The sequence below is a fragment of the Aulonocara stuartgranti genome, assembly GCF_965226115.1.
Source record: "Aulonocara stuartgranti genome assembly, chromosome: 7".
In the NCBI taxonomy this organism is placed as follows: Eukaryota; Metazoa; Chordata; class Actinopteri; order Cichliformes; family Cichlidae; genus Aulonocara; species Aulonocara stuartgranti.
The window spans coordinates 29,506,438-29,521,942 of NC_138945.1; the positions used below are offsets into that span (position 1 = coordinate 29,506,438).

General features: G+C 41.0%; 1 protein-coding gene across 3 annotated transcripts in view; it reads left to right on the forward strand.

The window, feature by feature from the left end:
* Positions 1–15,505, forward strand: part of LOC309709875 (poly [ADP-ribose] polymerase tankyrase-1) — a 109,308-nt gene that overhangs the window by 87,852 nt on the left and 5,951 nt on the right. For all 3 annotated transcript variants that reach the window (XM_082538779.1, XM_082538780.1, XM_082538781.1), the window contains 10 exons: positions 2,472–2,691; positions 3,670–3,779; positions 5,058–5,246; positions 6,105–6,185; positions 8,411–8,597; positions 8,679–8,758; positions 11,636–11,756; positions 12,465–12,562; positions 13,850–13,924; positions 14,079–14,184. In XM_082538779.1, coding sequence (XP_082394905.1) covers positions 2,472–2,691; positions 3,670–3,779; positions 5,058–5,246; positions 6,105–6,185; positions 8,411–8,597; positions 8,679–8,758; positions 11,636–11,756; positions 12,465–12,562; positions 13,850–13,924; positions 14,079–14,184 — 1,267 coding nt within the window. The remainder of the gene's footprint in view (positions 1–2,471; positions 2,692–3,669; positions 3,780–5,057; positions 5,247–6,104; positions 6,186–8,410; positions 8,598–8,678; positions 8,759–11,635; positions 11,757–12,464; positions 12,563–13,849; positions 13,925–14,078; positions 14,185–15,505) is intronic.

Here is a 15,505-nt window from a genome sequence, read left to right on the forward strand (position 1 = left end):
TCCTCCAGTTATTTTGATAATATTATTCCCCCTAGACCTATTCTTTGCAATTATATTATTACCACTTTAAAGGACTGTAAAATGTCACTGAAAATAAATGAAGACAATAGTAGTAAGTACTTTTAGTGGTTAAGATTTATTAACTGAACAAAATAAAAAGTGTAGGATACAATATGTAACCATGCTCTCTAAAAAATGTGCATCCCTTGTAAACAAAATAGTTTAATAATAAATATGTTTCACATTGGCTATTCACAAAGTAAACAATGATTGTGCAAATGTAATGCCATCATGGACAAAGGCCTATCTCTGCTAAGGCCTTGAGGTACTATAACTTGTAAACAAATAATGTCACAAACACAAATGTCAATTGAACACAGAAAAAACTATAATAAATACTAAGCACTGCCATGTGACTAGTGAAAACTATAAACTCTTAAACAAAAACATTAAATAGTGCTGTTTGCAAAAAACTTCAATAGAACACTGATAGTTAAAATTAGGCAGGGCTTGAACAGGGCACTTCAAAAAGGGGCAGCAGCAGACTTGGTATTCTGAGCGGTTCAATCAAACTACTGTTGTAGATGTTTACCTGAGTAGTGTTTACTCCAGGTTCTTGCTAAGAAACACAAGCATATTGACCATGTCAGGTTTCAGGCAGGATCTGAGGCATGTCACAATGTTTCCTCCAGAACTGAAAACCCGCTCGGATGGGGAGCTGGTGGCTGGGATGCAAAGATACTTTTTTGCAACGTTACTTAGAGTGGGAAAGTTTACTTGATGCTTTCTCCACCAATCTAGTGGATTTTCCTCAAACATTATTCAAACATTAATACTTTCAATTTTGAATATGACGCACAGAATTAAAGTCACTTTAAAACACACCAGATGTCACCACCCAAATATATTAAGATGTACACACTTACCGATTGCCAGGTGCAGCCTGTGCCCAAAACATTGCACCCGTGTCCATTTATTGAGCTTGACAGCTTTCACAATATTTGGGCCGTTGTCAGTTGTTATAGCAACAAGGTCCTCTTCACTGATGTCCCATGCAGACAGCATCGCTCTCAACCCCTGTCCAACCATCTCCCCCGTGTGATCAGATGGAAAATAGGCCGTCTCGAGCACTCTGGTACGCAGCTCCCATTTGTTGTCGATGTAATGAACTGTGAGACTAATATACAGCTCCATTGTACGGCTGGACCAGAGATCGGATGTGGCTGCAACGTGCTTAACGTATCTCAATTCAGCAGCAATCTTTTCCCTCTCTGTGCTGTACATGCTGGGAATGATAGTTTTTGAAAAATATTTTCGTGATGGGAGTTCGTATCTCTTGTCAGTTATTTTCATGAAGTGTCTGAACCCGTTACGTTCCACTGTAGCAATAGGAGCCATGTCTTTTGCTATGTGGTAGCCTATAGCATTTGTGATTTCTTGCCATCTTTTTGAAGTTCGCTCATATAGTTGAGTACTAGCAAATGCTTCGGTCATTGACCGCTGCCTGGTGGAGGAAGACGTTTTTGCTGGTCCTCCTACTCTCTTCTCGCTTTGAGCTTTTTTTTATGTCTTCGAATTGAATCACATGGTTGTGCTGCAGGTGGCGGAAGAGGTTGGTTGTGTTACCTTGACTTGACGCAACAGTCTTTTTGCAGAGTTTACATTTAACAATATTTTGATCAATATCATCCTTGTTGAATCCAAAATGTTGCCAAACGATTGCTGATGCATTTTTTTTGTTAACAAGCGTCTCCTCTTCCTCCTCCACCAGCTCTACCTCCGTCGCTGCTGCTTCAACATTTAAATCGTCCTCCATTTGTTCACCCGTGTCTCGTCTTGTTACAGGTAGTAGAGTCATGTGACTCCACCCCGTCAAGTGTGTAACATAGCACAGCGTCTTAAAGGGACATGAACATCGCCAACCTGCACATGCCTTTTCTTTTTTTTTAAATACTGAATTTACCGACATGGGCAAAATGACGTCGATGAGAGTCATAAATTTCGGTAGCGATAAATTTTTGATATATCGCCCAGCCCTAAATCAGGGTATACTTAAAAAAATGACAATTGCCAATTGTCCTCTCATGATGATGGGGTGGGGGGTTGTCTGCACTCAGTGTCATGGCAACCAAGCGTACGTTATAAATATCTTCATCCTTAGCCGTGAGTTTGCCCAGATACAATGTGACAAATTAATATCTCCGTTCCAAACATGCTGCTCATTTCCTTAGAAATCACTTGCCAGAACGAATTAAAGGGCGAGCGTGCACTGTATTAAAATGACCTGTCATTGATTAACCACACAGCCTCCAACATTCATCCTGCCCCCGACTGCAGCCGCCGTCTTGTTTAATGATGTCGGCGTGCACTTCCACACATCTGATAAATATCTCTAGAACATATCTGCCCGTATTTTTCCCCATCTTTCTTTTCCTTGTGTAACTCCCCCTTTTATGGCCTCCTCTCTCCAGCACGGAGCAGACCCCACTAAGAAGAACAGGGACGGCAACACGCCTCTGGACCTGGTGAAGGACGGGGACACGGACATCCAGGACCTGCTCAGAGGAGACGCGGCGCTGCTGGACGCTGCTAAGAAAGGCTGCCTGGCTAGGGTTCAAAAGTTATGCAGCCCCGACAACATTAACTGTCGGGACACGCAGGGACGCAACTCGACTCCTCTGCACCTTGCAGGTAAAAAAGCCGCCCAGCCCACACACTTTTTTTTTTTTTAAACCTTTTTATCTATAATTACGTCTTAATTTTATCGGTAGAGCGAAACACCACATTTTGATAGCACAACTAGCTCGAGCAGTTGACCTACAATGACCTCGTATTACATTACTCGCATAATACGGTTTTTAAAGTCTTGATAGCACAGACAGCGTTTGTCCCCTTAAAGGCAGACAAACTATTATGTATATATTCAAGGTGTGCAATCATTGTGACATCAGTTTCAGAGATAACAGCTGATACACCATCCTGCTAAAGCCCCTCATGGGGATAAACACACACACACAAATGCCTAATGAGATTCACGCTGATCTAATCATCCATAAATTTACATTAAAATTTCACCTTTTAGTACAAACCATGTCCTGAATTATGAAAACACATTATAGATGCAAACTCAAGGCTGAAAATGAGCATTTAGTTTTGTTTAACTCTTTTACATTATGGGTCATACTTTAGAGGTTGCTTTTATCCTGCTTTTGTTCAATTTGGTGCCCTAAAATGTGCATAATTGTGTCAGGAAAGTTTAAAGACCAAAAACTGCTTCCTGTTTCTCCTTTCTATTATGGATTTTTTGTGTCTTAATATATATATAAACACACTTCTTGCTGCGTGATGATGCAGTATATTTAAATAGAGGAGGTTTTGCTGCATGACTGGCACTTCAGAAGTTAAGAAACTGCTGGAAAACACTTTAAAGGTCTGAATAAATCTGACCACTTAGACACACGCCCACGCACCCTCTGTGTTGATGTACTTTCTTGTAAAAGGAAAAGATGATTATATGTGCCGTCCCACTGCCGTGAACGTAGGCTGACATTCACTCTGTCTTTATCATTATTTTGTCTTCTCTCATTAGCTGACTGCGTTTTTATATCTTCCTCACTCATCTTTCTTTCTGTCCTGCTGCGTGGAATCGTCGCCTGTGGCGCTCTCTAGCCGGCTATAACAACTTGGAGGTAGCCGAGTATCTGCTGGAGCATGGAGCCGATGTGAATGCGCAGGACAAAGGAGGGCTGATACCGTTACACAATGCCGCTTCATATGGGGTAAGACACAAACATGACGCTTGCCTTTTTTGCTACCTGTTCATAGTTTCTTTAAAAAGTCTTTTATCTCCTTTAACATTCACTCACTTAAATACTTGAGGCCAGCTGTATATTTATAGTGCATTTGTTTATTTTTTTTATTTATTGTATTCGACTTTTAGAGGAGCAAGACTTACTTCATACTTGAAGCGCAAAACTGATGGAAATGAATCAAGTTAATTTTTGCATAAAAGTGATTGAAAATCTTTATCGTAAACCTTTTTTAGAATTCGTTCATGGATAAAGGTGTAAATGCATGATGAACATAGATTGATAGATAACCACACTTGGGTATTTTAATCAATAAAACAGCTCAGTTGCTTATAATCTTTCTATATGCTTCCCTTCACTATATTGTTTTACATACACTAAATTTAAAATACACTATTATTACAATACTTCACTTACTATATGATTTTATTGTGATTTTTAACATTTTGCAATATGCTCAGTATTGCATATATTGCAGTTTATCACCTTTTTTCAACTGCACATTAAGTCAAAATCATCTCAAGAGGTTGTTGTAAAGTTTGACAAGTATGCATATTTTGGATGTTTAGAAAATGTGTAGCACACAGTGTGTGATATTTAACTGTGACGCTGGATCGTACTTACCTAAACAGCAATAATAATGACTATCATCTTTAGCATGGGGGGGATATTCGACTGTTGAAGGTTTACATTTGTGCTTTTTCCCTTCATCTTTGGTGGCACAGCGCTCGTAGCTTGTCAGCAGTCTTCTGCTAAAAGAGTCATGAAACACGTGTTTGCATGAAAGCTTGATGAGCTGTGCATTTTGGAAACGCACACACAAACAGTTATACACACTCAAGCATCCCTGACTGTTACTGCAAAACAAGCTACATTCTGTTTGACACCAAGACACGAGCCGTAGACAGACGACGAGGGAATGAGGGAGACGAGCGGGAAAAGCAGGAGAGGAAGGACCGGAGGGAAAAGAAAAATCATGACAGATTTAATAATTCACACGTTTTCTGTTTCACACAATCCTGCAATCCGTTTTTACATGTTTTTTTCCCCTGATCTTAATTTTGTAGCACTCATTCAGCAACACTTCACACATTTGCTCTTGTTAAATGCTTTTATTCGTGCTGCCCTCGCCTCCCCCAGACACCTCCTCACTCATCTGCTCTCATTTTCTACCGTTTTAATTCCTCTCCTCCGCTTTCCTGTTTCTTCTTCTTTATGTCTCCCCGCTACTTCCTCTCCTCTGTCCAGCACGTGGACATAGCTGCTCTGCTGATCAAGTACAACACGTGTGTCAATGCAACCGACAAGTGGGCATTTACTCCCCTGCACGAAGCGGCCCAGAAAGGGAGGACTCAGCTCTGCGCGCTGTTGCTCGCCCATGGAGCCGATCCCACTATGAAGAACCAGGAGGGGCAGACGCCGCTGGACTTGGCCACGGTATGAAAGGATTTCTTGTGGGACTTTTTTTGGGATCTGTCCTAATTTCTTCCCATAACAGTCTTCATACTTATGAGTCAGCACATTGACTTAAATAGACGTTCAGATGGTTATGGTTAACTATTCAGAGAGTTGAGCGCCATAAGGAGAGTTTGCAGAAGTTTAGATGGTGGAACAGACAGCTTTCTAACTCCTCACACCCTAATGAGGTTTCCTAATGAGCTTCCTTACGCGTTTCCTTGTTTGACTGTAGGTACCAAAGTTTGAGAGCCTCCTTTGGAAAACAGCACATCACTGCTGCTGACATCTACAGGCTTGTAACTCTGCTAGAGATAAGAGGAAACGGAGGCATTTGCTGCTCTTCTCACACTATGCATTCAGTTTATTTATTGACCATTGGATGAAGTCATTAATGGATATAGCAGTCCCAGGAAAAGCCTGGAAAATTTGGCTTGCTCTCATGAAGCTTCGTGACAGTTTGATCCTGTAATGAAAACGTCACACGTGCCATTTTCTAGTTTAGTCCAGATTAGCTTTGGGATAACTTCACAAAGCGTGGCCTCTGACCATGATTGAGTTAAGCTTCTTAGTCATTTTCAAGGCATTACACAAAAAAATACAAACACAAGTGCCCTTACAACAAGAAAGTGCATATTTCAGTCAGAAGAAAAGAAAAGACAGTGTCTTATACTCAAAAATAAAGTGATAGATTTGCCAAAAAATCCAGAAAAAGTGTAGCACTACAGTGATTTGCTGCAAAAACACAACCTGGTGTGATCTGTAGATAGTGTGTTCAAAAATACAAACAAACATACAAAACTAATTCAGAGGTGTCTACATGTTGTGTCTTTGTTGCAGGCTGATGACATCAGAGCACTTTTGATTGATGCCATGCCGCCAGACGCCCTGCCAAGTTGTTTAAAACCACTGGCCACTGTGGTGAGTGTCTGCACACAGTATAGGCACAGATGCTGTCTCTGTGTTGAATCGGATGAAGTGTTAATAGCAGAATTCATATCAGTTTTTAATCTTAAGCTCAATGTAAAGAAAAACGTGCTTTGATTTAAACCTAAACGAAACACCGAACGGACCAGATGTGTGAACATTTTTACGTTTCCATATTTAAACAGACGTCTCACTGACAGAAGTCTTCATTCGAGAGCTGCGTATGAATTTATGTTGTCACATAATTACCAAAATGTGCAAAATCTAGGTTCTATTTGCAAATCAGTTAACCAAACATTAATTACCAAACCCAGACAAGGTCCGTGCACAGCGTTTAAATAGAAGCTGATTAACTAAAAAAGTGAGCAACGTGAAGGGCGATCAGAGAGGGCATCCTCTGCCAATTTCAGTTGCTCTGGATCTGCACCAAAATTTAATGAGTTCTTCTTGTGCCCATTGCTCCACCCCACGAACGAGTGTTATGACAGAAAAGCAAGTTTCACCTCAGCTGTCATGGCAGAGGAACAGGGAAGGGTATCGTCTCTGCCCAACCTGCTCTCTGAAACCCTTTTTCTTAAATCTGTTTTTTTAGTTTGTAGATGAGCCTTTTTTTCCTCTGCTAATTACGCCACTGCAAAACATGTTGCATATATAAATACTGATTTAAAAAAGATACAATTTTATTCTTTTATCCACTTTTTCATACTGTGCAGGAGCCCTAAAGAGATAAAAGTAACTGACATGTTACTCAAGGTGACCCAAAGTGCATTAGAGACAGGCACATTCACAATCCAGGTCTCCAAAAATCCAGTTTCATAACACATGAAAAACTGAAAAGTGTGTTTTGTTGCCTTGAGTAATTATAGTGGAAAGTAAAAAGCACAGTGATTAATTAAGTGTTCATTAAAATGTGGTCATTAAGAAGCTGTCTCGTATGTAAGCTGTCTTTATAGGTAAAAAAGTATTGGTATCTGTATTGGAAAAAGCAATATATTTCCTTGGTATCAGATCAATACCAATATTTGTAGTGTCTCACAGCACTAAACTGAAGGCTTTCTTTATATTAGCTGGCTCAAGAAACCCTAAAGCCCCAGTCAGAGATGGCGGGTATCACAATGATGGTTATCGACTTTCTCTGTTAAGCCCACTTTTTGTTTCAGGCTCTGTACTCGCTCATGTAGAAAAGGGATGTTTCACACATTATGTGACAATCCTCGTGCATAAAATAATTCCTTTGAGTACTGCCTGCTCTGATCAGAGACGTTTTGAAATAATGATTAAATGGTGATTAAAAAACATAAAACTATAACAATAAATAAGAGAAGAGATCCATGGTGAAGAGTACTAAAATGTTAAACAAGCATTTTGGTTCCAGTTATTTATTTTTATATCAAAGTGTGTTCCCAGTGCAGCTTTTTCCCCCCTTTATAGCTGTTATATTTACAGGACAGTTAAAGCTGTCCGTACTGTCCCACAGCCAAACAAAGGAGATTTAAAAACCAGTTTATTTTTCGTCATCAAAGTGAAATTATTCTTACTGACTGAACAGGTGTTCCTGTGTGTGTGTGTGTGTGTGTGTGTGTGTGTGTGTGTGTGTAACTGCTATTCCAGAGGTAAAAGAGACTTAGCAGCTTGATTCTTTACTTAGGATCAATTATAAAAATGTATGTGTTATGCATCACATGCACATTCCACTCACAATGCAACTAACAGTTTGCTCGGCTGTAACTTCATGATATAAATAAAAGAATTGGTGAAAATGAGGCACTTCGAGCTGAATTTAAAGTGACACATGCAACATAAGCTGCTCCCAGACAGATTGTGGGTCTAAGTTACCATGGTGATTTAGCCCGGTAAAAAAGAGCCACAAAAAAATTGACATGTCTCGCTAACGTTTCACACTACACCGCTCTGATGAATGAATGGTCCCACAGTTAGTTTGATTACGATACACCATAACTGCAAGCCCCTGTGAAATCCTACATCATAACCTTGCGTGCATCTCCCGTGAAATGTAACTACACATCAAGACAATCAACATCCATCGTCGCTTCAAGTGGCTGAATGTCACTGATTTTCTGTGGTGTCTGGTTGCCATGTCGCTAGCTTTTTCAATTCACCTCAAGAGCTGAAAGCTCAAACACTCAAAATTGGTGACTAAAGAAAATTTCTAGAAAGTCTTACTAAGTCAAAGCAAACCTTCTCCTTCTTACTTTTAGGTAAGTGCCAATGTGGTGAGCACAGGAGCGACAGGGGGTGTGGTCATCTCTCCGTCTCCTTCCCCTTCGTGCCTGTCGGCGGCCAGCAGCATAGACAACCTGGCCGCTCCTCTGAGTGACATCACGGTGGCCGGGGCCACCGGTCCCGCAGATGGAGCGACTGGCTCCGACAGGAAAGAAGGAGAAGGTGGGTGAACGCACAAGAGCGCCCGTTGTACCACGAGTCAAAACTTGTGAAAACCCTGCTGACATCACTTTTTCTCTGCAGCTCTACTTGACATGACCATCAACCAGTTCTTAAAGAGCCTGGGGCTGGAACACCTCCGAGACATCTTTCAGCGGGAACAGGTACACAAACAGCATTTCTGATGTGTCAGACTTTTAAAGCGTGAAATAGGAGGAAAAAGGAGGAAGAGAGGCTGTCGTGAATCCAATCCTGTTTCTAAGCAAAACAACTTCATTGGTCTCCCTCTTTTTGTTGTTGTTACTTGTTGTGTGTGGATCTAAGGATGGCAGGATCTGTCTGCATCCTGTGGTCCACCACTGTTATCCTGACTGTAGTATCACAATTGACATAAAACTTGATGCACACATTTTATGTAGCTGTGGACCAAGGGTGGCCACATGCAGCACCACTTTGATCTTATGTGAGCCGAACAAGTGAAACTCCCCTTTCTGTCAGTCTTGATATAAGAAAAAGAAGCCAAATTTCAACAGTATGTCTCACTTTTATCATGACAAAGAAAAAGCCCCTGTAGTAAATGAAAGAAATCTCTCAGGATTTCTTTTTGGGCTTATGCTGTAAGAACTAAATGTGTAAAATAATCTATCATTTAATTACTTTAGTGGAGTATGAATGGTCACAGTTGAGGTCTTTATCAGTAGGAAAAGCTGTAAAAAGTTAAAAGTCCAAAATGTCCTCCTTCACATTTTCCAAAGCTATCCAAGGGGCCAGATTGGAGTCTTTGGCTACGTCCACACTAGCCCGGATGAATTTGAAAACGGCGTTTTCGTCTGAAAACGCTGTGCGTCCACACTGTCGTTTTCAGTCGTTTTCACAGAGTTGTGCGTTCACATTGAAACGGCCGAAAACGCTTACGTTCCAGTGCTGCGCACGCGTGAAACGCAAGACAATGCGGCCTGTCTCATTTCTGTCTGCCGTTTATTTACTTTCCGGCTCTTTGAAACGTCGCAGCAAAATGTTGAGGAAAAGCATCGAGTTAACAATGAGGTGGAGTTGTTGCTGCGAGTAACACAAAAGTACAAAGTTGCAAAAGCGAGTGAGAATTAAAGAAATTGAAGAAAAGCTATCTGGAGCATGTACAAACTGATATTAATCTTTGATAGGGCTGTCAAAATTAAGCGCAAACAAAACAACTGCTGTGTAATGCCCTCCACTATCTTAGTTTAATTGGTCACATGACTGCATCACATGACTAAAATGTGTCATCGTTTTCGAAAAGGCTCCGGGTTCACTGTCCACACTGCAATGCGAAAACAGCGTTTTCAAATGTATCCACTTTGGAGAGCGTTTTCAAAACGTCAGTGTGGACGGAGGCCAAAACAGAGAGACAAAGATGCGTTTCCAAACGAAAGCGTGTTAGTGTGGACATGGCCTTTGCCAGGCCGATCTTGGCTCCCGAGCCTTATGTTTGACACCGCTGCTGTAGATGTAATGAGCTGTGATTTTCTTTTCTTTTCTTTTAAGTAGCTCATTCAGAATTTTAATTTGTCTGGTAATTTTGTCGTCTGTAATTGTTTGATTTATGGTTGCGTATCTTGCAGACCTTCCCATCAGCATTGCGTTTTATTAGCAAGTCAATTAGCAAACACCACAAACATCTGCTTAGCACGCCGGCTTTAGCATTACCAAATTTGCACATCTTCGTGCTGAAAACTGTGGAAAACGGGCAGATGTATAGAGAGTAAAGAACACAAAGGGAGGCGGAGATCTCCACAGAAGACAGAGAAGAAGGTAAATCAAGACAAAGGGGAGGAAAGAGAGAAAGGTGCTTGAATGGATGAAGATAAAAGAAAAGAGAAGCAGAGACAGAACAGTGAAGGAGATGAAAGAGGTCACAGAACGAGGAGAAAACAGACAGTGAAATAAAGTAACACTGAAAGGTGACAGCTGGTAAAAGGCAGGGTGGAAGCATTGTGGGAGATTCTGTGTGCAGTTAAATTTATTCTTGCCCCCCTCCCCTCCTAAAGGGAAACAAGCCTTCATTAATATTCAAACTGAGAGTGATGCAGAGTGATGGGGTAAGAGTCAGCTGTGTCTACGTTTCTACTTCAGAATGACATGAACAAGAACTCAGAGGTGTGACAAAGAAACAAACATTGCTTCAGCTGACCTGTCACTCGTTATAGACGCCTTTAATTTAGCTGCAGACTTTGCACTTTGCTGCCGTTCAGTGTTCTTGATGAATCGCAGAATAATGGTTTGAACTTTGCACTCTTTGAAGCTTCTTCCTTGTCAAGCCTCACTGTTAACTAGCTTGATGTAAAGGAAGACGTTCAGAGGAGGTTTGCCCAGGGCCTTAATAATGTCTGAGGTCAGCGCCTTAAAGAATAAAAACAGATGTGAAGTTCTCACGCGAAAAGCAGTTTGAATTCTAGTGTTTTTCAAACAGTTTTGTTTAATTTAACCAGTTTTTGGTCCTTTCTTCAAATTGTTTTATTCTATAGTTTACCCCTCCGCGGTGTGACAGGTTTCTGCTTAGCTTATTTCTCCGCGGAGCACGTCGCAGTAAACTCCCAGCAGACTACTCAAGCTGTGATGATTTACACCTGTATCAGTGATCAAGGCAGCGCGGAGGGAAAGTTATCTCTGCCTCAAGGATGAATCTCATTTCTACTCACCCTGAACAAATTCAGGAGAGCGGCGATGACTTCGCCGTTGTCAATTTGCATATCAACTGGCTTGATTACTGCCATCCATTCATTGACCTTTTCTTTGTGCGGCTGCTGTTTTTCATGAATATTTGTCAGACCTATTTTCTCCGCGGTACATCTTAGATCACTGAACTCATCACTCTTTACAGCGGACAGTTCAGATTATCAGCTTGTAGCATGACCTGCTGCCACTATCGGCACATGACTTACTGTTAAATACATTAAGGCATTGTTAAATCAATTTTTTATGACTGTATAACTAGAGGCAATGGGAAAAATAACAAGTGCACTCTTTTTTTCTTCTGTTTTTTTTTTGCCATCTCTGGGCAGATTTCACTGGATGTGCTGGCAGACATGGGTCACGAAGAGCTGAAGGAGATCGGCATCAACGCCTACGGTCACAGACACAAACTCATCAAGGGCATCGAGAGACTGCTGGGAGGCCAGCAAGGTCAGTATACTAGAAGAGAACAGCGCACTGAGTGTAACTGAGTGGAAAAGCATTCAAAGGAAGGGGGGGGTGTTAATAAAACTTGCCAATAAATATTTAAAACAATCAGTTAGACGTATTTCACAATCAATAACATTATATTCTACTAATGTTCAGATATGTTATCCAGGAAATGTCTCATTTTATATCTACATGTCAAACACTTGGATTAGATACAAGTAGTTTGTGCCTTGCTGTCTTACACTAATGAAGGCTTCTCCTATCACAGAGGTTGGCAGTGATTCGTGATACCTGCTCAAGAGTGTTTTTGACTTGACAAGATGTTGTGAAGTAGTTTTTCCTAACCATGAAAGTAACTCTGATCATCCACTTTAGTTATCATTTCCTAAACTCTTTGCTATCTCAACTGATAGGTTGAAAAAACAAATGTAAACCTAATGATGGGCTCTTCACTTGCATCAGCACCTCTTTGGACTTCATCAATTTCCTGGAATCAACACTTGGAATCAACTCAGGATTTTTTATTTGATTAATATGTCATTAACTAACATGAAGCCATGAAACTGATTGTCAGTCAAGTCGAGTCTCTGTGTGTAAAAATGACTGTCGTTCCTGAACAATATAATTTGTATAATTTTCCTTTACCTTTTTAATTAAAATTTAGTTGAATTAAACATCTTGATCTCTCTTGCAAATATTTGCTCATAGGTGCAAACCCATACCTGACGTTCCACTGCTCCAGCCAGGGCACCATGTTGATCGACCTGCAACCGGATGACAAGGAATTCCAGTCTGTGGAGGAGGAGGTACGCAAACGCCCCTTTAAGCACATGTAACCTACACACGACACTGACCACATTTAAATTCATAGCACCTTTTTTTTTTATCTTACCACCTGCATGAATTTCTTTCAGTGTGAAACAACATTTATTCATTTGCTTGAACAGTAATTTCAACCATGTGCCTAAAGACACATCACGCGGTGTCACAGCAGCCAGCTGAACGAGAGGTTTCATATCTGTGGAGCTGCTCCACTGCCTGCATTGCTCTCGTAATTGAGAAGCCGCGATTGAACGAGACAGCCGATATCAGTGTGAATGAGCTGAAATTAATGAGAACAGTCACATGTTAAAAGAAATTTAACAGGTAATTTCATCTGTAATTCTTCCTCGACAACTTGACAAATGACAGTCATGGAGTCTGGACTGATTTGTTTTTTTAAATACCAGAAGGAAAGCAGATGAAATATTTTTACCTACAATTATTTTGCACACATTATTTTTGCTGTATTATGCCACATTTCCCCACAGGCACTGTGAAGGCATCTACTCTTGATTGAATGAGCTGCTGCTTTCCTCTCACACTTTATAGTTATTTTAACTTTTCACATCGAGTTAACAATGAGGTGGTGTTGTTGCTGCGAGTAACACAAAAGTACAAAGTTGCAAAAGCGAGTGAGAATTAAAGAATTGAATTGAAGAAAAGCGATCTGGAGCATGTACAAACTGATATTAATCTTTAATAGGGCTGTCAAAATTGAGAGCAAACAAAACAACTCCGCTATCTTAGGTTAATTGGTCACATGACTGCATCACATGACTAAAATGTGTCATCGTTTTCGAAAAAGCTCCGGGTTCACTGTCCACACTGCAATGCGAAAACAGCGTTTTCAAATGTATCCATGTGAAAAGTGTCACTCCCATCTGATGTGGACACCGGATCAGCTGGAGGCGCAATCAAAGATTGCAGCGGTCCCAGATCAGCTGTACACACTGGAATACTCTCCCATGTTGCTTGTCTGTGTTTATTGTGCTATGGTGTGTTGATATCTGTGCATTCCTGTATTATCCTTTTGTGTTACACATTTCGATGTTTTTTTTTCCTTGCTACCTGGCCTGACCTGTCTCCCCAATGTGATGTTTGTGTATTGTATGTACGGTCGGCAAGGTCTCTCATCTCTGTGGGCAACTGCAACTGACAAATAAAGGCTCTCTCATCTCATCTCATCTTATCTCATTTTAGAAATCTGAGGGAAAAAAAGTTTAGTGTTTATGATGATTCATTGTTGTTATGTTTGATGATTTCCTCCTCAGCTACAGAGCACGATCAGAGAGCACCGCGACGGAGGCAACGCGGGCGGGGTCTTCAGCCGCTACAACATCATTAAAGTATGACCTACAAAACACATCACACTGTACAAATACAGAAATAAGTGATTTTTATTTTCTTCCCTCCTTTAAAGCAAAAAAAGAAAAAGCAATCTGGACATAAATTAAGCATTTTATGTGTGCTGTTTCCGTCCTCTCTTTCCTCTGACTGCAGATTCAGAAGGTTGTGAATAAGAAGCTGCGGGAAAGATACACACACAGACAAAAGGAAATTGCAGATGAGAATCACAACCACCACAACGAGCGCATGCTCTTTCACGGTAAATAAAACACTGTGCATGTGGTAAAATATGAAAGCATGCTGAGCTTTAAATATAGTCCTGCTGATTTACTTTTTTATGCTGAAATGCTCTGACAAACATTTGCACTCCTGTAATGAATATTTGTGAAATACATTTGACTCATGTACCAAACATCTGAAAAGGAATGAACTCTTCCAACAAACACAGCTAAGCACACGAATCCAAAATTGGATTATCTCAGTATAGGACAGTTAGTTAAACTTAGTATTACTCTTGCTGTGAATCCATCATCAAGTGGACTAGAAAAAAACCCCAATTCATCCCCAAAAAGGGGAGTAGTTTTGAATTTTACTCTAGTTAACGGTGTTGTCAGCGCCCTGCGGGGTGGGCAGGGAGTGTGGACACCCAACTTTGTGAATGCGATACCATACATGTACCTACTGGGAGGCTGAGACAGCTACCAGTATTTTTTTTTCCTTTTATTAATGTTTTTGGAACTTTTGGTATCATGAGATGGTACCTGCATCCCTTTCAACTTGCATAGATAGTCCAGCCCATACATGCCATCACAAGATGGTCTGCTGCTGCAGGACTACTGTCTGCTCTTTTGATCGATGAGAAACAGAAGAAGCACCACTAGAGCCCCACAGAATGACCTCCAGATGGCCACCCATAAGCATATTTATCACATTATCTGTCAGAAACTGACTTCATGAGCAGGGCCCAACATCCTTTATTGGAAGGGGTAATCACAGCTCAGTGCAGCTCAGTTGTCATTAGTTGTCATAGTCTGGCTGTGCTGGACTCTGAGCGCATGTCCCAGTAAAGGATGTCGGGTCCTCATGCTGTGCTCATGGCATTCTGATGTTATGGGGGTCAGAAACACACACGGGTAGCCCGTTGGACATCTTCTTGTAGGGCTCTGGCAGCGCTCCTCCCTTTCCTCCTCACATAGTATTGGACCGTGAAAGTGCTTATTATTGATTGTGTGATAACTCTGCTGCAGTCTGACACATCCACGTCGGCGCTGCGGCATCGACTACAAACATTACACCAGATCCATTTAACCTGCAGCGTTTAACTGTCATACAGCATTTTGGAGAATAGGAGCACGCATACCATTCAGTTTTGGATGATTTCTACAGACACTGAGGCTAACATGGTGGCAGGTTTAACCACGAGGTTAAAATTTAGACAGCATAAAAAAGGTCCATAGGTTCAACTCTACATGAGTTCCTGCAAAGACTTAAAAGAACTGCACCGCTCAAAGGTATCCGACAGCTCCTGATATCTACTTTAAAAATCAGTACATGAGCTGATGTGGTGAATCAGTCGAAGC